This window comes from Scyliorhinus canicula, chromosome 15, assembly GCF_902713615.1.
Source record: "Scyliorhinus canicula chromosome 15, sScyCan1.1, whole genome shotgun sequence".
NCBI classification, from domain to species: Eukaryota; Metazoa; Chordata; class Chondrichthyes; order Carcharhiniformes; family Scyliorhinidae; genus Scyliorhinus; species Scyliorhinus canicula.
In genome coordinates, this window is record NC_052160.1 from 78,988,371 (window position 1) to 79,009,864 (window position 21,494).

The 21,494-nt window shown below is 51.6% G+C and overlaps 1 protein-coding gene across 1 annotated transcript in view; it reads left to right on the forward strand.

The window, feature by feature from the left end:
• Positions 1 to 7,030: 7,030 nt before the first annotated feature.
• The window catches only part of LOC119978968 (CD9 antigen-like), a 212,780-nt gene continuing 198,316 nt past the window's right edge, over positions 7,031 to 21,494 (forward strand). The window contains exon 1 of the mRNA XM_038820918.1: positions 7,031 to 7,129. Within this exon, the coding sequence (XP_038676846.1) occupies positions 7,061 to 7,129 (69 nt within the window). The 5' untranslated portion in view covers positions 7,031 to 7,060. The remainder of the gene's footprint in view (positions 7,130 to 21,494) is intronic.

The following is a 21,494-nucleotide window of genomic DNA, read 5'->3' on the forward strand; positions in this document are numbered from 1 at the left end:
TTCTTGATGCCATCAATTCATTCAAAGACACGAGTGAAATAAACTGTGGCTTTAATCAGCTTACAACTGAGCCTGCCTGCGACTAAACTGAACTGAGGGCGGACTTGTAAGACCGCAGCACTTTATACTTCCTGCTGGGGGCGGAGCCAAGGGCGGAGCCCTGTACATGCTCCTCATCTCCCCCTGTGGGCAGAGCCATGCAACGGCTCACAGATGGAGCCCACAGGGACACAGTAATATACAGTGTGAATTTATACATTCACCACATTCACCCCCTGTTAAAAAATCAAGTCCGGCGGGGGTGACGGGTCTAAAAGTTCAGTCGGTCCGGCGCTCGAATCGTGCATTGAGACCGATGGAGCACTGGAGTTGCAGCCGCTTCGGATGGCTGTGGACAGATGTTCGGTGCGAATCCAAGGGTGGACTCTGGGATGGTTCTTCCAGAGCTTCGTTCCTGCGGACCGGTGTGACGGGTGAAAGGGGGCGCGGAAAGCAAGTAAGTGCAGGGGCGCAGGGCATGGGAGGTCGGGTGGGGTGTAGTGTTAGTGGTAGTGGTAGTAGATCCTGCAGGTGCCAGGTCCCGGAGGGAAACGGTGTCCTGTCGGCCATTGGGGTGTTCGACAAACGCATAGTAGGGGTTTGAGTGCAGGAGTAGGACTCTCTCTACCAGGGGGTCTGTTCCGAAGGAGGACAGGGCCCGGTGTCCTCAACCAGGATGGAAACGAGGCCCCCGTGGTAGTGCCCCTAGGGAAGACAAATAATGGATCGTGAGGAGTCTGATTTGTGGCCGTACAAAGGAGGGACCTAATTGCATGGAGCGCTTCTGGGAGGACCTCCTGCCAGTAGGAGATCAGGAGATTCCTGGACCGTAGGGTCAGTAGGACGGTCTTTCAGACCATCGCGTTCTCCCTCTCCAGGGTGAAGACACTGTGCAGGGCTCTGTGAGCCGTTGCATGGGAGGTCATATCGGGGCATGGGATGGCAAACGGGAAGCGGGAGAATTCATCTATAATATTGAGAAAGTTGATGTTACAGTCGGTCGAGGGAAGGGGCCCTTTGAAATCAATACTCAGTCGTTCAAAGGGCCGGGATGCCTTTACCAGGTGGGCCTTGTCTGGTCTATAGAAGTGCGGTTTACACTCCGCGCAGATCGGGCAATTCCTGGTGACAGCGTTTACCTCCTCGGTGGAGAAAGGCAGATTGCGGGCCTTGATGTAGTGGGTGAGCCGGGTGACCCCCGGGTGGCAGAGGTCATTGTGGATAGCCGATAGTCGGTTGTCTTGCGCGCTGGTGCACATGTCGCGGGACAGGGCATCTGGGGGCTCGTTGAGCTTCGCCGGTCGATATATGATATCGTAACTATAGGTGGAGAGTTTGATCCTCCACCCCACGATTTTGTCATTCTTGATTTTGCCCCGCTGCGAGTTATCAAACATAAAGGCAACCGATCTCTGGTCGGTGATGAGGGTAAACCTCCTACCTGCGAGGTAGTGCCTCCAGTGCCGTATGGCTTCCACAATGGCTTGGGCTTCCTTTTCGACTGAGGAGTGTCAAAGTTCCGAAGCGGAGAGGGTTCGGGGAAAGAACGCTACTGGCCTCCCTGCCTGGTTCAGAGTGGCAGCAAGAGCGACCTCTGAGGCGTCGTTCTCCACCTGGAATGGGTCGGATTCATCTACCGCCCGCATGGCGGCTTTGGAAATGTCTGCCTTGATGCAGTTCGAACATAGAACATAGAACAGTACAGCACAGAACAGGTCCTTCGGCCCTTGATGTTGTGCCGAGCAATGATCACCCTACTCAAACCCACGTATCCACCCTATACCGTCCCGTACCAGCCTCCCCGGACAGGCGCCGGAATGTGGCGACTAGGGGCTTTTCACAGTAACTTCATTGAAGCCTACTCGTGACAATAAGCGATTTTCATTTCATTTTTTCATACCAGTAACCCAACAACCCCCCCCCCCCCCCCCCCCACCTTACTTTTTAGGACACTATGGGCAATTTAGCATGGCCAATCCACCTAACCCGCACATCTTTGGACTGTGGGAGGAAACCAGAGCACCTGGAGGAAACCCACGCACACACGGGGAGGACGTGCAGACTCCGCACAGACAGTGACCCAGCCGGAATCGAACCTGGGACCCTGGAGCTGTGAAGCATTTATGCTAACCACCATGCTACCGTGCTGCCCGAAAGTTGAAGGCCTGGCGGGCCTCGGCTGACAGTGGCAAGAGTGTAGCCTTAAATAGTGGGCGGGCTTTGTCCGCATACTGGGGGACCCACTGGGCGTAGTATGATAAAAATCCGAGGAACCTCTTGAGGGCCCTGGAACAGTGAGGGTGAGGGAGCTGTCAGAGGGGCGCAAATGGTCAGGGTCGGGTCCCAGGACCCCGTTTTCCATGACGTAGCCGAGGATGGCTAGTCTGGTTGTGCGGAAAATGCATTTCTCCTTATTATAGGTGAGGTTGAGTTTTTGGGCGGTTTGGAGAAATCAATGGAGGTTAGCGTCGTGGTCCTGCTGGTCATGGCCGCAGATGGTGACATTATCCAAGTACGGAAACATGGCCCGCAGCCCGTACTGGTCCACCATTCGGTCCATTGCTCATTGGAACACCTAAACCCCGTTCGTGACGCCGAAGGGAACCCGGAGGAAATGGAAGAGGCGGCCGTCTGCCTCAAACGCCGTGTAGTGGCGGTCCTCCGGGTGGATTGGGAGCTGGTGGTATGCAGACTGCAGATCCACCGTGGAGAATATGCGGTACTGGGCGATCTGATTTACCATGTCTGCAATCCGGGGGAGGGGTTACGCATAGAGGTGCGTGAACCGGTTAATGGTCTGGCTGTAATCAACCACCATCCAGAACTTTTCCCCGGTCTTGATGACCACCACCTGAGCTCTCCAGGGGCTATTACTGGCCTCTATGACTCCCTCACGTAAGAGACGCCGGATTTCGGACCTGATAAACACCCTGCCTGCCGACTATACCTCCTGCTGCGAGTGGCCACTGGTTTGCAGTTGGCGGTGAGATTAGCGAAGACTGGAGGGGGGTTGATTTTCAGAGTTGATAGACTGCATATAGTGAGTGGGGGAAGGGGTCCGCCGACGCTGAGTGTTCGGCTCCTGAGGTTGCACTGGAAATCCAGTCCGAGGAGGAGGGGGGCGTAGAGGTCTGGGAGTACATACAGTTGGAAGTTGGTGTAGTTGGCGCCCTGTATTATTAGCGTCGCAATAGTGCGCTCTTGTATCTGAACGGAGTGTGAACCCGAGGCGAGGGAGATAGTTTGCTGTGTCGGAAATATTGGAAGCGAGCAGCACCTTACCAGATCTGGGTGAATGAAGCTCTCGGTGCTTCCGGAGTCGAAGAGGCACGGTGTCTCATATCCGGTGATTTGGACGGAGATCATGGAGATCTTGAGGTGCTTTGGCCGCGACTGGTCCAAAGTGACTGAACTGAGCTGCGGGTAGTCAGTGGCGTGGTTAGCGGTGCTGGAGTGGCCCCGTTATTTTTTTTTATAAATGTTTTTTATTCAGTTTTCATGTTTTATATTGAACAAATTACAAATTGTTAGAGAGAGAAAAAAACACGCAAAAATTAACATATATATTTACAGGTGAGCATCTTCGTAGTAATAACTGTGGCCTCCCCCTCTTTGTCGGCATACTTATTTTACATTCCCCAACATGTTTATTGGCGTTTATTTAGTTTGGTTTTGGGCCTTAGCTAGCCATCAAACCCCCGTAACGAGCCCGTAGCCCCCCCCCCCTTCCCCGCCGGCTACCTTCCCCCGACTATTCTTCCTCTTGTACGTTGGCCACAAACAGGTCCCGGAACAATTGCATGAATGGCTCCCACGTTCTGTGGAAGCCGTCGTCCGACCCTCGGATGGCGAATTTGATTTTCTCCATTTGGAGAGAATCCGAGAGGTCGGACAGCCAGTCTGCAGCTCTGGGCGGTGCTGCTGACCGCCAGCCAAACAGGATTCTACGGAGGGCGATCAGGGAGGCAAAGGCAAGGGCGTCCGCCCTCCTCCCCAGGAATAGATCTGGCTGGTCTGAAACCCCGAAGACCGCCACTATCGGGCATGGCTCCACCCTCACCCCCACCACTTTGGACATAGCCTCGAAGAAGGCTGTCCAGTACTCCACAAGTCTGGGGCAAGACCAGAACATGTGGGCGTGGTTGGCCGGGCCTCTTTGGCACCGCTCACATCTGTCCTCCACCTCCGGGAAGAACCTACTCATACGGTTTCTCGTTAAGTGGGCTCTATGTACCACTTTTAGTTGCGTCAGGCTGAGCCTTGCGCACGTGGAGGTGGAGTTGACCCTATGCAGTGCTTCGCTCCAGAGTCCCCACCCTATCTCCATCCCCAGGTCGTCCTCCCATTTCCTTCTTGTTGCGTCCAGTACGGTGTCGTCCCTATCTACCAGTCGGCCATACATGTCACTACAGTTCCCTTTCTCTAGGATACTTGCGTCCAGTAGGTCTTCCAGTAGTGTCTGTCGTGGCGGTTGTGGGTACGTCCTTGTCTCCTTTCGTAGGAAGTTTTTGAGCTGCAGGTACCGTAGCTCGTTCCCCCCAGCTAGCTGAAATTTCTCTGTCAGTTCGTCCAGTGTTGCGATCCTGTCGTCCGTGTATAGGTCCCTGACTGTCAGTGTCCCCCCGTCCTGTCTCCACCTTTTGAAGGTGGCGTCAGTCAGTGCTGGTTTGAACCTATGGTTGTTGCAGATGGGAGCCTTGTCCGACATTTTGTTCAGGCCAAATTGCTGCCGCAGTTGGTTCCAGGATTGGAGGGTGGCTGTCACCACTGGGCTGCTGGAGTGTTTTTTGGGTGGGGATGGGAGTGCTGCCGTGGCGAGGGCCCGGAGGGAGGTCCCCATGCAGGAGGCCTCCTCCGCACGCACCCACTCGGCTTCTGGCTCCTGGATCCATCCCCTTACTCGCTCGGCTGTTGCCGCCCAGTGGTAGAATTGTAGATTCGGGAGGGCTAGCCCCCCCCTGGATTTTGTTTTCTGTAGGACCTTCTTTGGGATCCTAGCATTTTTACCCTCCCCCCCATACGAACGCCATGATAAGTTTGTCCAGCGCTATGAAGAAGGCCTTGGGGATGTAGATCGGAATGGATCTAAACAGGAAGTGGAACCTGGGCAATACGTTCATTTTGATCGTCTGGACTCTTCCTGCGAGGGAGAGTGGGAGTGTGTTCCATCTTTGCAGGTCCTTTTTTACTTCCTCCGCCAGGCTGGTGAGGTTCCATTTGTGGATCCCTTTCCAGTCATGGGCTATTTGGATGGAGTGGCCCCGTTATGACTGTCCGCGGAGGTCGTTGAGTGGCATATCAGGTGATGGCCAAGATGGCGGCCCCCATGAATCGCACATGGCCGGCCGCGTGGGGCAGGATTACCAAGATGGCGGCCCCCATGAGTCGCACATGTTGTGCGGAGGCGGAGTCGGCAGACACGCTGCCACATTGCGGGGTCTGCGGGCCTGGGAGTTGGAGTGTTTGGGTTAGCGTTCGAGTTGGAGTTTTTAGTTTTGGCCAGGCAGACCTTCGCAAAGTGCCCTTTCCGCCCTTTCAGCTGCTGCAGGTCGCGTTGCGTGCTGGGCAGTGCTGTCGGGTGTGTTGGGGCTGGCCGCAAAAGTGGCCTGATAGCCTTCCGCGGTGGGCGGGTGGCCACGCGGCGCAGGCCTGGGGCAGTTTCTGGTCGGGAGTCCACGATGGGGGTCGCGTGGTCGGCCGGGAACGCATTTAAACTTTGGATTACCGTGTCCTCCAGGTCCTGGGCCCCTTTCTCGAGGAGACGCTGTCACACATAATTTGATCGGACCCCTGCAACATACACGTCTCAGGCGGCGAGTTCCATGTGCTGGGAGGCTGTCATGGCCTGGAAGTTACATTCTCGTGCTAGAGCTTTAAGGTCGCGTAGATAGTCTTCTAGCGACTCTGCAGGACGCTGGTGGCGAGTTGTAAAGATGTGCCGTGCGTACAGACGGTCCAGTATCGCGAGGGCCTCAGTATAAGAGTCAGTTACATCAAGTTGAGTTGAAATACGATGGCTCACCCGTGCGTGGAGAACACTGAGTTTCTGTTCTTCTGTAACAGAGGAGGTAGTCGACGCAGCCAGGTAGGCCTTGAAGCACCGAAGCCAATGCAAAAAAAATTATTTTGCTTCTGCGGCCTGCGGTTCCAGTCGGTCGGGTTTGAGGGCTGATTCCACGGTAGGTTTTAAGTCGATTAAATTGATGCGACCATCAATTAATTCAAAGACACGAGTGAAGTAAACTGTGGCTTTAATCGGCTTACAACTGAGCCTGCCTGCGATTGTACTGAACTGAGGGCGGCTCGTAGGACCGCAGCACTTTATACTTCCTGCTGGGGGCGGAGCCAAGGGCGGTGCCCTGTACATGCTCCTCATCTACCCCTGTGGGCAGAGCCACGCAACGGCTCACAGATGGAGCCCACAGGGACACAGTAATATACAGTGTGGATTTATAGGTGATACATTCACCACATTTCTCTCTCTCTCTGTGTTTCACTCTCTCTCTCTCTTAGTGTCTCTCTCGGTGTGTTTCTCTCTCCCAGTGTTTCTCTCTCCCTGTCTCTCGCCCTGTTTCTCTCTGTCTCTGTGTTTCTCTATGTGTGTTTCTCTCTCCCTTTTTGTCTGTTTCTGTGTTTCACTCTCCCTCTGTTTCTCTCTCTGTTTCTCTGTTTCTCTCTGTGTGTTTCTCTGTCTCTGTCTCTCTGTGTTTCTCTCTGTGTTTCTCTGCGTTTCTCTCTGTTTCAGTCTCTCTGTTTCTCTCTGCGTTTCTCTCCCTGTGTTTCTCTCTGTGTGTTTCACTCTCCCTCTGTTTCTCTGCGTTTCTCTCTGTTTCAGTCTCTCTGTTTCTCTCTGCGTTTCTCTCCCTGTGTTTCTCTGTGTGTTTCACTCTCTCTCTGTGTTTCTCTCTGTTTCAGTCTCTGTGTGTTTCTCTCTCTCCGCTCCTCCTCTGGAGGCGGACCCCTCTCTCTGCCTCTCGCCGTCACAGTGCCTGGGACGCTCAGTGTCTCCAGCGGCCTCACCATGGGCAGTGTGTCGGGTGGAATGAGGTGTATGAAGTATCTGCTTTTCACCTTCAATCTCTGCTTCTGGGTGAGTGGCAATGGGTAGGGGGGTGGAGGGAGAGAGAATCCATAGAAAATAAATTAAGGTACGGATAGAAAAAGGAGCGGAGAGAGAGAGAGGATAAATAGTGAGGAAAGTGTTGCACTGAGTGCGTCCATTCGGCCCATTGTTATGGTACTGGTGAGAGGCTCTGCCAGAGCTGCCAGCTGTTTATTTTAGTTTATTCTATTTTATACTTGACTGATTTGCAGCAGCCTTTCTTGCAGCACATTCCACATCACATGAATTCACTCTGTCAATTCTCTTTTTACTCTGGGGTTTCCTTTAGGGTTTTTTAAAAACCAATTATCTGAAATCTGTTTCCTCTGGTCACAGAAACATAGAACATAGAACAGACCATTGGATCGAGCATCTCCCAGCCAGTTTCTGTGCTCCCCAAACCCAACACCTAAAACTCTCTCCCCCATTTACTCTGTGCATTTTGAACATCTCGATCCATACCAAGTGATGGGGAGATAAATGGAACGTTGTCCTTTAATCCCAGGAGAGTGGAATCGGAACGTTTTGCTATGTTTGTGAGAGCACATCTCGAGGACTGTGGACAAAAGTGATCTCTTTATTTAAGGAAGTATGTGAATGGATTAGAAACAGTTCAGAGATCGCAACTGATTGGCATGGTGGCACTGTAGTTAGCACTGCTGCCTCACAGTGCCAGGGACCTGGGCCCAATTCCGACCTTTGGTGACTGTGTGGAGTTTGTACGTACTCCCCGTGTCTGCGTAGGTTTCCTCCGGGTGCTCCGGTTTCCTCCCACAGTCCAAAGAAGTCCAGGTTAGGTGGATTGGTCATGATAAAAATTATCACTTGGTGTCCAGGGATGTACAGGTTAGGTGGGATACAGGGATGGGGTGGGGGGATTGGGCCTGGATGGGGTGCTCTTTCAGAGGGTCGATGCAAATCAATGGGCTGAATGGCTTCCTTCTGCACTATAGAGATTGTATGATTTCCTGGGATGGGGTGGGGGTGGGGTGGGGTGGGGGGGGGGGGGTTAACTTATGAAGAAAGGTTGGACAGGTTGGGCCTGTATTCATGGAGTTTAATAGAATGAGAGGTAAACTTATTGAAACGTACACGATCCTGAGGGGATTGCACAGGGTGGATGTTTCCTCGTGTGGGAGAGAGTGGAACTAGGGGACACAGTTTAAAAGTCAATTAGTAGCGAAATGAGGAGAAATGGTTTTCTCAGGGGGTCATTAGTCTTTGGAACTTTCTTCCCCAGAGAGTGGTGGAGGCAGGGTCAGTGAATATTGAGGTTGTTAGGTTCCTGACGAATAAAGGAGTCTGGCCGAATGGGCAGAAACGTGGCAGATGGAATTTAATCCTGAAAAGTGTGAGGTGTTGCACTTTGGAAGGAGCAATTTGCCAAGGAAATATTCAATGAACGGCAGCACACTGGGAAGTCCTGAGGAACAAAGGGACCTTGGAGTGTTTGGCCATAGATCTCTGAAGGTAGAAGGGCAGGTTAATAGGGTGGTGAAAAAGGCATAGAGTGCATTTGCCTTTATCAATCGTGGCATAGGTTACAAAAGCAACAAAGTCATGTTGGAGTTATAAAGAACATTAGTGAGGCCACAGCTGGAGTACTGTGTGCAGTTCTGGTCGGCACACTATAGGAAGGATGTGATTGCACTGGAGGGGGTGCAGGGAAGATTCACCAGAATGTTGCCTGGGATTGAAGATTTAAGTTATAAAGAGAGGTTGGATAGGTTTGGGTTGTTTTCTCCGGAGCAGAGAAAACTGAAGGGTGACCTGATCGAGGTGTACAAGATTATGAGGGGCATGGGCAGGGTGGATAGGGAGCAGCTATTCCCCTTAGTTGAAGAGTCGGTTTCAAGGGGACACAAGCTCAAGCTGAGGGGCGGGAGGTTTATGGGGGAATTTGAGGAAAAACCTTCTTACCCAGAGAGTGGTGACGGTCTGGATTGCACTGCCTGAGACGTTGGTAGAGGCGGGATGCCTCACATCCTTTAAAAAGTACCTGGATGAGCACTTGACATGTCTTAATGTTCGAGGCTGTGGGCCAAGCGTTGGCAATTGGATTAGGATTGGCTGATCAGGTGCCTTCCATGTGGCGGTACAGACTCGATGGGCCGAAGGGCCTTTTCTGCACTGTATTTTTCTGTGATTTTGTTATCGGGGGGTGGGCAGGAATGTGGAGTTGAGTATCCAATCAGATCAGTCATGATCATATTGAATGGTGGAGCAAGCTTGAGGGGCCGAGTGGCCTACACTGCTCCTAATTTGTATGTTTGGATGTTCTATGTATATACCTCCTCCTCGGCCTGAAGTTTTAGAATGGCACGGGGCTCAGCCAAACAAAGAGCTGAGGAGGAACACATCCTTACCAACTCCGGCACCCACAATGCCACTTTACATTCTGATGAGCGTTGATTAGCATAATTCAGGACTTCAGCCCCTCACTCAGGAGGACGTCCCACATCACAGAACTGCTGGCAAATCCCCAGTCCTGCCCATAACAGAGCTGAGGTGGCCGGAAGAGGAACTGCACCAGCCAGCCTGAGACAAAGGAACAGGTAAGTTACAGGGTCCTTGGGTGGGAAAAAGTAGGGATGGACTCAGTGGGTGTGAGGGGGGATTGTGACCAGAGTCTCAAAGGATAAACTGACGGAGGGGGAGGAAGGTCTGGAGGTCATGTCCTTCAGGTGGGCTTGCCCCTATTGAGGAGGTGGTTTCTAATGGAGGTCCCACTTTCTAACAGTTGTGGTTTCACCCCCTCCCCCAAATTGCTATCTGCGTCCCAGCCTAAAAACCTGGGTCTTGATGACAAACGGCTCACAAGTAGCTGTACATTGGCTGTTTAAGGGTCTTAACTCGGGCAAGGGTGGGCTTTCTGTCTGAAGCCTTGTTCATCCCAGCGTAAAATTGCTGTGGGATTGGGGTGAGCATGTAACTGGAAGCATTCCTATCCAAATAATTTCACGCTCCCCTCCTGCCTCAGAACCCATGGTGGATGGGGAGGGGAGTGGAAATTCTGGCCCTTAATCTTCTCTGCTCCAAGGGGAATGATTGCTGTTTCTCCAGTCTCTCCATGTAACTGAAGTCCCATGTCCGTGCTACCATTCCAATAAATCTCCTCTGCACGTTCTCTAAGGTCTTAACATTATTCAACCTTGTCTTTTGCAGCGATGTGCTGGGCTCCTCCATCATTGAGGATGGGGATATTTGTGGAGCCTCTTCCTTCAGTGAGTTGTTTAATTGTTCACCACCGTCCATGACTGGATGTGGCAGCACTGCAGACCTTAGATCATTGGTTGTGGGACCGCTTAGTTCTGTCTGTTAGTTTATGCTTATGCTGTTTGGCACACATGTAGTCCTGTGTTGTAGTTTCACCAAGTTGACACCTCCTTTTCGATATGCCTGGTACTGCTGGCATTCCCTCCTGCACTCATCATTGAAGCAGGGTGATCCCCTGGTAATGAGAGATTGGGAACTATAACAGACCATGAGGTTACAGATTGTGGTTGAATACAATTCTGCTGCTTCATCACTTCATGGATGCTCAGTCTTGAGTTGCGGATCCGTTCTGAACCTGTCCTATTTAGCACAATGGTAGAGCCATGCAACACAGGAAAAGACGATTATTCGTCTTCTACCAATACTATCAGAGACTAATATATCTGCAGCGGCAGGTTGGTGACAACGAGGTCATGTGTATTTTTCCCTCTTGTTGGTTCCCTCACCACCTCGCAGTTATGTCATAGAATCATAGAATCCTGACAAAGCAGAAGGAGACCATTCAGCCTATCGAGTCTGCACCGACCCTCCAAATGTGCACCCTACCTAGGCCCAATCCACAACTCTATCCCTGTAACCCTACCTAACCTTTGGGCACTATGGGACAATTTAGCATGGCCAATCCACCTAACCTTTAGTTTCCTTTAGGACCCGGCCAGCTTGGTCAGTAATGGTGCTACCGAATCACTTTTGGTGATGGACATTGAAGTCCCCCAACCAGAGTATATTCTGTGTTCTTGCCACCCTCAATGCTTCCTCTTAAGTGGTGTTCAACATGGAGAAGTACTAATTCACGAGCTGATGGTGTACATTTTATTTTCATAGAATCATAGAACCCCTGCAGCGTGGAAGGCCTATTTGGTCTGTACCGACCCTTTGAAAGAGTACCCTACTGCGGCCCACCTTCCCCGTAGCCCCAACTAACCTGCACATCTTTGGACACTTGGGGGCAATTTAGCTTGGCAAATCCATCTAACCTGCACATCTTTGAACTGTGGGAGGAAACCAGAGCATCCGAAGTAAACCCACACAGACACGTGGAGAATGTGCAAACTCCACACACTCACCCAAGGCTGGAATTAAACATGGTGCTGTGAAGCAGTCATGCTAACCACTGTGCCATCGTTATTATCTATTTTTATGCCAACAGAGATGAGTCGGGGAAGAGAGCTCCATAGATTCACTACCCTCTGAAAGAAACAAATTCTCCTAACCTAGGATGTGGTTGCCTCACGATGCCAGTGACCCTGGTTCAATTCCGACCTCAGGTGACTGTGTAGAGTCTGCACGTTCTCCCCTGTCTGCGTGGGTTTCCTCCGGGTGCTCCGGTTTCCTCCCATAGTCCAAAGATGTGCAGGTTAGGTGGATTACGGGGATAAGCCGGGGAGTGGGCCTCGGCGGAGTGCTCTTTCAGAGGGTACGTGGAGAACTGTGGTAAATCATCCCTATTTTTACATTCTATTCCCCTTGTAATAAACAACAACATTCCATTTGCCTCCAAACCACTTTTACTAACTTTTCCACAGAATCATGTACCAGGACACCCAGATCCATCTGTACCCGACTGTTCTGCAGTTTTGCTCCATTTAAATAAGTTGCTGTTTTTCTATTTATTCCCCCCCACCAAAGTGGGCAAGTTCGCATTTTCCCACATTGTACTCCATCTGCCAAATTTCAGCCACTCACTTAACCTATCTGTAACTCTTTGCAAACTCCTTGGGCTGGATTCTCCCTTTCAGCGGCTAAGTGCTGCCAAACCGGTGCCGACCCCGATTTGGGCGTCGGAAGGGATTCTCCGCCCGATCGCCAATTACGAAATTGGCGTCGGGCATTGGAGAATCCCGCCCTTTATGTTCTCCTCACCATTTACTTTTCTACTTATCAATGTGTCATCAGCAAATTTAGCAACCGTCCATTTGATCTCTTCATCCAAGTCATTGATATAAATTGTAAATAGTTGAGGCCCCTGATGTGTTATCTGAGTTGGTCTAACATCGACTGCAACAGGATGCAGTGAGACTAGAAACAGGCTTTCGACACAGGAGATGGTCCAACACTGTTTTATTGAACCTGGTTGCTGTATATAATCTGCTGTGGGTTGACACTCTGTTAATCTAAACTAATAACCTCAGACTGGCTTGACCAGACTAGCTCTCTACCACATGGAGAAGGTGCTCATGGCCTTGTGCACTCTAACTATCTCTGTAGCTGTATCCAGTGAGAATAGGCAGAGTCTTAATGCCTGGTGATTGGTTGTTCTGTGTCATGTGTGTTCATTGGTTATCCTGTGTGTCAATCACTGCCTGTCTGCATCTCATTATATCCATGAGTGGATATAATGACAGCCCCAGCACTGACCACTGTGACACACCGTTTGTCATGTCTTGCCAACCAGAAAGTGACTGATTTATCCCAACGCTCTGTTTCCTGTTCGCTAACTAGTCCTCTATCCATGTTTGGATGTTATCCCTGGCACCATAAGCTCCTATTTTGTGTAGTAACCTTTGATGTGGCACCTAGTCAAATGCCTTCTAGAAATTTAAGTACACCACATTTACAGGTTCACATTTATCCCAATGGCTTGTTTCCTCTTCAAAGAACACCACTAAATTAGTCAAATATGATTTTCCTTTCACAAAACCATATTGCTCTGTCTGGTTACTGTGAGATTTTCTAAATTCCCCACTATAACCTCCTTAATAATAGATTCCAGCACTTTCCCTATGACGCATGTTTGCACTGAGTGCTGAATTTGGGTGCATTTGAGTGCTATAGTGAGAGTTTGCTTCATTTTTATCTAAAGTCTGATCGTTCTTTTTCGTTAATTAACTTATAAGTTGCTGTTTGGCTTTAGACCGTATATATGGTCTTACTACTATAATTTAACAGGGGAAAAGAAAAAATATTTTTGTTTCTGTGTTTTGTCTTTTTTATTATGTTTTTTGTTTTCTGTGGTGTTTTTATTTGTGAGTTTATGACCTGCACGTTTATCTACACGTACAGGAGTTAAGCCAGCATCCGCCACTGACACTGGCATGATGCTGGGTGTGACAACCAAGCAAAAGAACAGAAAGTAACTGATGGATAAAACAAAAGAGGGGAGTGCCCCAAGTGGAGCACAGCCCAAAAGGAGGAGAAAGGAAACAAAAATTTATCAAAAACCCGTCAAATTAAAGCGTGCAGATCGGGGTCGATAAGGCAATCCAACCCCTGCGGTGCCCACCGAGCACGGAAGGCCTCGAGTGTGCCCGTGGACACCGCATGCTCCCTCTCCAGGGACACCAGGCCGCAGACGAGGCCGCGGAAGATGGGCAGACAGTCAGGCTGGACGGCCCCCTCGGTCGCCCGCTGCCTGGACCTATAAATGGCAAGTTTGGCCAGGCCCAGGAGAAGGTTCACGAGGAGGTCCTCCGCCCTCCCCGCCCCCCTCCGCACCGGATTCCATAGATCAGGAGCGTGGGGCTGAAGTGCAAAGAAAACCTCAACAAGAACGCTGTCAAGAAACCAAAAGGGGACTGCAGCCTAGGACAGACAACATAAACGTGCCCCACGGTCTCCACCAGGCCGCAAAAGTGGCAGGTCTCTGGCAAAGCCGTGAAGTGATTCAAACGATAGTTGCACGGCACTGCCACGCACAGCACCCTCCACCCCAGGTCCCCTAGTTTCATGGGGAGGACACCTCGGCAGAGGGACCTCCAGTGGGGACATCCGCCGCCAGACGGCAACGAGGCATGCCAAGGCGTGTCCGGGCGGCGGGCGAGGGCAAGGAGGTGGAAAGTGTGCAACAACAGGCCGTACAGGAAACCCCTCCACGCAGTGCAAAAAGGCACGGAGGGTATTTCCGTGAGGCGGCTGGAGCTGTGGGGTACCAGCACCCGGAGGGGGGGTTCTGGGGTTTGGGACTAATGTGGAATTCTGTCCGAGCAGGGGTCCGCTCAGACGGGGTGCCACCGCACGACCGCGCCGTCTCAAGTCCAAGTGTGCCCACGGGGCCGAGCACAACCGTTTTGAGGCCTTGGATAGCATTGGCCGCGCACCGGACAAGCACTGGCAAACTCGTAGGGTGTCAGCCCACCCCTCCGCCATCCAGCACATCCCCGATCCTGGTCACCCCGGCATCCACAGCCCTCCGCTCAGCCAGTCACCTGAATGGATATTGGCGGAGGTGCGGATTCCTGAGCAGCAGCTCCCTTATGACAGCCACTACTCCTGACGGGGGAGATCTGCGGCACGTGGCAACCGTGTTCCAGGCTTTGAGAAGGTCCTGGTACAAGATGGGCAGCGCCAACAACGAGTTCCAAAGACCATTTCGGTCAATAAGCAGGAGCTGCACGTCGTAGTTCAGGCCGTGCACCTGGCGGAAGAAATACGTCGCCAGGGCACACCATCGTGGAGGAGGTTCAACGTACAGGTATTGCTGCAGAGTCTGAAGGTGGAAAGTCGCAATCTGGGTGTGAAGGCACACCAGCACCAAACCGCCCTCCGCAATCGGGAGACTCAAGACCTCCGCAGTGACCCAGTGCAATCCTTTGTCCCAGAAGAACCGAAGCAGGGTTCTCTGGATGCGTGTGACAATGTCAGGGGGAGGGGCCAAAGTGACCAGCTGGAGGTGATGGAGCTGGCGATGGAGGTGATCAGCTGGTTTATGACGAGAACGCGACCCCTGTGGGGCAGCACTCAGAGCAGTCCTGTCCAGCGTCCCAGGCGAGTGGTGACCTTGGTCTCCAGCTCCTGCCAGTTCGCCGGCCAGGCTTCCTCTGCCGGGCAAAGACGGACTCCCAAGTAGAGGATGTTGGCCCGGCTCCAGCTAAAGGAGCTGAGCTCCTCCGGGAGGGGGTCCATCTGCCACGATCCGACCAGGTTTCCGGGACATTTAGCCCAGTTGATCCTAGCGGAAGACGTGGCAGAGTACACAGCCTGGCACTCTCGCATCCGCCACAGGTCACTGGGGTCAGTGAACATGAGGAGCACGTCATCAGCGAAAGTCGAGAGGAGCACCACCACGTCCGGCTCGCGCAGAACCAGCCCTGACAACCTCCTGCACAGGTGGCGCAGGAAAGGCTCCACGCATAGAGAATATAGTGGGCCAGACAATGGACAGCCCTGACGCACCTCTCTCCCAAAGTGAAGGGGCGCCGTCAGGGACCCGTTAACCTTAATCAGACACTCTGAGGCGGCGTACAGTAATCGGATCTGGGCGACGAAGTGAGTCCTGAACCCGAAAGCTCACAGAGTCCCGAGCAAATACTCGTGCCCCACCCTGTCGAATGCCTTCTCCTGGTCAAGAGAAGATTGAGATGGGGGAGGAGGAGCTTGATGGGAGGTAGGGCGGGACGTTTGAAAGAATGACACGCTCTGTGGTGGCCTCCAGTGGGTCCACCACCACGTGTGTCCTGCCCACCGTGAGCCCCCTTTCCAGGGCCCGGTGGACCGCCTGCTCGGCCCGCAGGAAAAACACGGCCTTGCCGTACATCCGCAAGTCGGCGACGATGGCCGAGGGGCCGACAATCCCGGCCATCGCACGAGTGCAAGCCTCGATGGTCATGGTGGGGTGGGCATAATACTTGACCCCCAAGTTGCCGCGTTAGTAGGCAGTCCATCTGTGGTGGCCGCGGAGGCAGCGGAAGGTCGAGAGGCTGCTGCCCCCGCAAATGGTCTTGATCGCCCTGCCCCCGGCAGAGTGAAGGATGCCCTGAGGTGCTGGTCATGTCCACCCCTGCTACGGCCCGGCCGTGCAACTGAGATCGGGGTAGTAGGGGGAAGGGTAGGCGGGGTGGGTGGGGTGATGGATATGGCACCACAACAGCAGGTGCCACAAGAAAAAGGTGCTGCAGGGCAACAGCAGAGCGGGGCAGCGTTCGTCAGCCTTGGAGGGACCTAAAGCTGCCCCACACCCGCCACAGGTGGTAGAAAGGCGGGTGGACGACGCTCTTCAGCCTTGCAGGGGCCCAAAACAAAGTATTTTGCCGCAGCCCTAGGTGGTCCCACTCCCACCTCAGGCAGAGTGGTGGGAGGACAGAAAGCTGGGCCTGCAGCCCTGGATGGTCCCACTCCCACCTCAGGCAGAGGGGTGGGAGGACAGAGGCAGGCAACACGGTCTTCAACCCGGGAGGGGGCCTGAGCAATAGGCCTCAGGTGGTCCCACTCCCACCTCAGGCAGAGGCGTGGGAAGACAGAGGCAGGCAGCAGAGTCTTCACCCTGGGAGGGAGCCTGAGCAATGGGCCTCAGATGGTCCCACTCCCACCTCAGGCAGAGGGGTGGGAGGACAGAAGGCAGGCAACAGGGCCGTCACCCCAGGAGGGGGCCTACAGCACCAGGCCCCACGTAGTCCCACTTTCACCACAGACACAGTGCTGGGAGGACAGACGGTGAGGCAGGTAAGGGTTGGGAGTTGGGGAAGGAGGCAGGTACCACAGGAAGTGAAACAGCTTTGAGCTCTGAGTCCAAGCTGAAGCTCTTACTTTGGTACATTCACTCCAAAGTTGCTGTTTGGGTTTTGAAGGTGAATTTTCAATCAGCTTTAAACAACGATTCTACTTGCAGCTACTTGCAGCTGGAGCTTGTGAATTAGTTAATTGGATGAGGCCAGTTTTTAGAGGCGAGATTCACAGTATAAATCTGAGCCAGCTACAGTGCAGACTTTGTTTGCACGGAGTGCTGAATTTGGGTGCATTTGAGTGCTATAGTGAGAGTGAGGTGACTGAGGGAGTTAGATAAGGAGGGAGCAAGGTGCTCCTTTCATTTCATTACCTCAAAGAGCGAGAAGTGAGCGGGGAGTTTAGAGAGTGCAGCTGACTGGGAGCAGAGTCGGAGGGCGGAGGTCCAGTTGGTTCATCGGGCAGCTACATTCTGTAAGGTAAGAGTTGTTTGTTTTGGGGTTTTTTAATTTTAAAAATTTTATTTTTCATGTTTGTTTCGTTTTTTGGGGGCAGCAAGCTATCATTCTTTCTTTTCACAGAATCACCAATTTTCGAAGGTTATCTTGGGAGAGCAGCAACAGGATGAGGCTGGTTTAGCACAGGACTAAATCGCTGGCTTTGCAAGCAGACCAAGGCAGGCCAGCAACACGGTTCAATTCCCATCCCAGCCTCCCTGAACAGGTGCCGGAATGTGGCGACTAGGGGCTTTTCACAGTAACTTCATTTGAAGCCTACTTGTGACAATAAGCAATTTTCATTTCATTTCATATATGTATTTTTTTAAAGGGCCTAACGCGTGTTTAATCTTTCTTTTTATTCCCCCATTTAAATCTCTTTGTGAATTCAGATCAGAGGGGATAGAGGCTAGGGCAGTTGCATGCTCCTCCTGTAGGATGTGGGTGGTGAGGGATACCACCGGTGTCCCCGCTGACTATACCTGCGGGAAGTGCACCCAACTCCAGCTCCTCAGAGACCATGTTAGGGAATTGAAGCTGGAGCTGGATGGACTTCGGATCATCCGGGAGGCGGGGGGTGGGGGGGGGGGGGGGGGGAGGGGGGTGATAGAGAAGAGTTACAGGGAGGTAGCCACACCCAAGGTACAGGACAAGAGTAGCTGGGTTACAGTCAGGGGAAAGAAAACGAATGGGCAAACAGTGCAGGGATCCCTTGTGGCCGCTCCCCTTCAAAACAAATATACCGTTTTGGATGCTGTTGGGGGGATGACCTACCGGGGGAAGGCCCTAGCGGCCAGGTCTCGGGCACTGAGTCTGGCTCTGGGGCTCAGAAGGGAAGGGGGGAGAATAGAAAAGCAATAGTGATAGGAGACTCAATGGTTAGGGGAATAGATCGGAGATTCTGTCATCGCGAGCGAGACTCCCGGAAGTTATGTTGCCTCCCGGGTGCCAGGGACAGGGATGTCTCGGATCGAGTCTACAGGATTCTTAAGGGGGAGGGTGAGCAACCAGAAGTTGTGGTGCACATAGGCATAAACGACATACCTAAGAAAAGGGATGAGGAACTAAAAAGTGATTTCAGGGAGTTAGGCTGGAAGCTAAAGAGCAGGACAAGCAGAGTAATGATCTCAGGATTGCTACCGGTGCCACGTGCAAGTGACGCAAGGAATAGAGAGTGAGTGCAGCTGGACACATGGCCACAGGGCTGGTGCAGGAGGGAAGGCTTCAGATATATGGATCATTGGGATATCTTCTGGGGAAGGTGGGAACCTGTACATGAAGGACTGATTGCACCTAAACTGGAGGGGGACCAATATCCTGAGGTTTGCTAGAGCTCTTCCAGAGGGTTTAAACTAGTTTGGCAGGGGGATGGGAACCAGAGCTATAGATCAGAGGATAGGGTAGCTGTGGAACAGGCAGAAATAGGATGCAGCGAGTCTGTGAGGGAGGATAGACAGTTGATAGGGCAAAGTTGCACTCAGTGGAATGGGTTAAAGTGTGTCAGTTTCAATGCAAGGGGTGTCAGGAATATGGGAGATGAACTTAGAGCATGGATCAGTACTTGGAACTACAATGTTGTGGCCATTACGGAGACATAGATTTCACAGGGGCAGGAATGTTGTTAGATGTTCCGGGGTTTCGATGTTTTCAGAACCATAGGGAGGGAGGTAAAAGAGGAGGGGGGGTGGCACTGTTAATTAGAGAGTGCATCACAGCTGCAGAAAAGGAGGTAGTTGAGGAGGGTTTGTCTACTGAGTCACTTTGGGTGGAAGTCAGAAACAAGAAAGGAGCAGTCACTTTATTGGGAGTTTTCTATAGACCCCCCAATAGCAGCAGAGAGATGGAGGAACAGATTGGGCGGCAGATCTTGGAAAAGTGCAGAAGTAACAGAGTTGTTGTCATGGGTGACTTTAACTTCCTTAATATTGACTGGAACCTCCTTAGTGCAAATGGTTTGGATGGAGCAGATTTTGGCAGGTGTGTACAGGAAGGATTCCTGACTCAATATGTAGATAGGCAGACTGGGGGAGGCCATATTGGATTTTGTGCTCAGCAACGAACCAGGCCAGGTGTCAGATGTCTCAGTGGGAGAGCATTTCGGTGACAGTGACCACAACTCCTTGACCTTTACCATAGTCATGGAGAGGGATAGGAACACACAATATGGGAAGGTATTTAATTGGGGGAGGGGAAATTATACTGCTATTAGACAGGAGCTGAGGAGCATAAAGTGGGAACAATTTTTGTGAAGATGCACAACAGTAATGTGGGGATTGTTTAAGGACCATTTGCTGCGAGTGCTGAATAGTTTTGTCCCACTGAGACGAGGAAGGAATGGTAAGGCGAAGGAGCCTTGGCTGACAAGTCAAGAGGAAGAAGGAAGCTTACGTAAGGTTGAGGAAGCAAGGATCTGACTCGCCTCTAGAGGGTTACAAGGTAGCCAGGAAGGAACTCAAAAATGGACTGAGGAGAGCTAGAAGGGGGCATGAAAAAGCCCTGGCGGGAAGGATTCGGGAAAACCCCAAGGTGTTGTACATTTATGTGAGAAATAAGAGGATGATCAGAATGAGAGTCGGGCCGATCTGGGATAGTGGAGGGACCTTGTGCCGAGAGTCTGAGGAGATGGGGGAGGCCCTAAATGAATATTTTTCTTCAGTATTCACTAGAGAGAGGGACCTTGTTGCCCATGAGAACAGTGTGAACCAGATTAATAACAGGTTGATATTAAGAAGGAGGATGTGCTGGAAATTTGGAAAAGCATCAGGATAGATCAGTCACCTGGCCCTGACGGGATATACCCAAGGTTACTTCGGGAAGCGAGGGAGAAGATTGCTGTGTCGTTGGCGATGATCTTTGCGTCCTCACTCTCCGCTGGAGTAGTACTGGATGATTGGAGGGAGGCAAATGATTTTCCCCTGTTCAAGAAAGGGAATGGGGAAATCCCTGGGAATTACAGACCCATCAGTCTTACATCTGTGGTGAGCAAAATATTGAAAAGGATTCTGAGAGATGATTATTTAGAAAAACATTGTTTGATTAAACATAGTCAGCATGGCTCTGTGAGGGGCAGATCATGCCTCACAAGCCTCATTGAATTCTGTGAGGATGTGACGAGACACATTGATGATAGTCGGGCAATTGATGTGGTGTATATGGATTTCAGTAAGGCATTTGATAAGGTTCCCCAGGGTAGCCTCATTCAGAAAGTTAGGGGGCATGGGATACAGGGAAATGTGGCTGTCTGGATACAGAATTGGCTGGCTAAAAGAAGACAGCGAATGGTAGTGAATGGAAAGTATTTATAAATGGTTTTTATAAATGACTTGGATGAGGAAGTGGAAGGGTGGGTTAGTAAGTTTGCCGATGACACAAAGGTTGGGGGAGTTGTAGATAGAGTTGAGGGTTGTTGCAGGTTACAGCAGGACATTGACAGGATGCAGAGCTGGGCTGAGAAATGGCAGATGGAGTTCAACCTTGATAAATGTGAAGTGATTAATTTTGGAAGATCGAATTTGAATGCTGAATACAGGGTTAAAGGCAGGATTCTTGGAAGTGTGGAGGAACAGAGGGATCTTGGGGTCCAACATACATAGATCCCTCAAAGTTGCCATCCAGGTTGATAGGGTTGTTAAGAAGGTGTATGGTGTGTTGGTTTTCATTAACAGGGGAATTGAGTTTAAGAGCAGCGAGGTTTTGCTGCAGCTTTATAAAACCCTAGTTAGACCACACTTGGAATATTGTGTTCAGTTCTGGTCGCCTCATTATAGGAAGGATGTGGATGCTTTGGAGAGGGTACAGAGGAGATTTACCAGGATGCTGCCTGGACTGGAGGGCATGTCTTATGAAGAAAAGTTGAGGGAGCTAGGGCTTTTCTCACTGGAGCGAAGAAGGCAGAGAGGTGACTTGATAGAGGTGTACAAGGTGATGAGAGGCATGGATAGAGTGGATAACCAGAGACTTTCCCCCAGGGTGGAAATGGCTGTCACGAGGGGACATCATTTCAAGGTGATTGGAGGAAGGTATAGGGGAGATGTCAGAGGTAGGTTCTTTACACAGAGAGTGGTGGGTGTGTGGAATGCACTGGCAGCGAACGTGGTGGAGTCAGAGTCATTAGGGACATTTAAGCGACTCTTAGACAGGCACATGGACAGCAGTAAATTGAAACGGTGTGTCATGATATGCAGACAAAATGATATACAGGC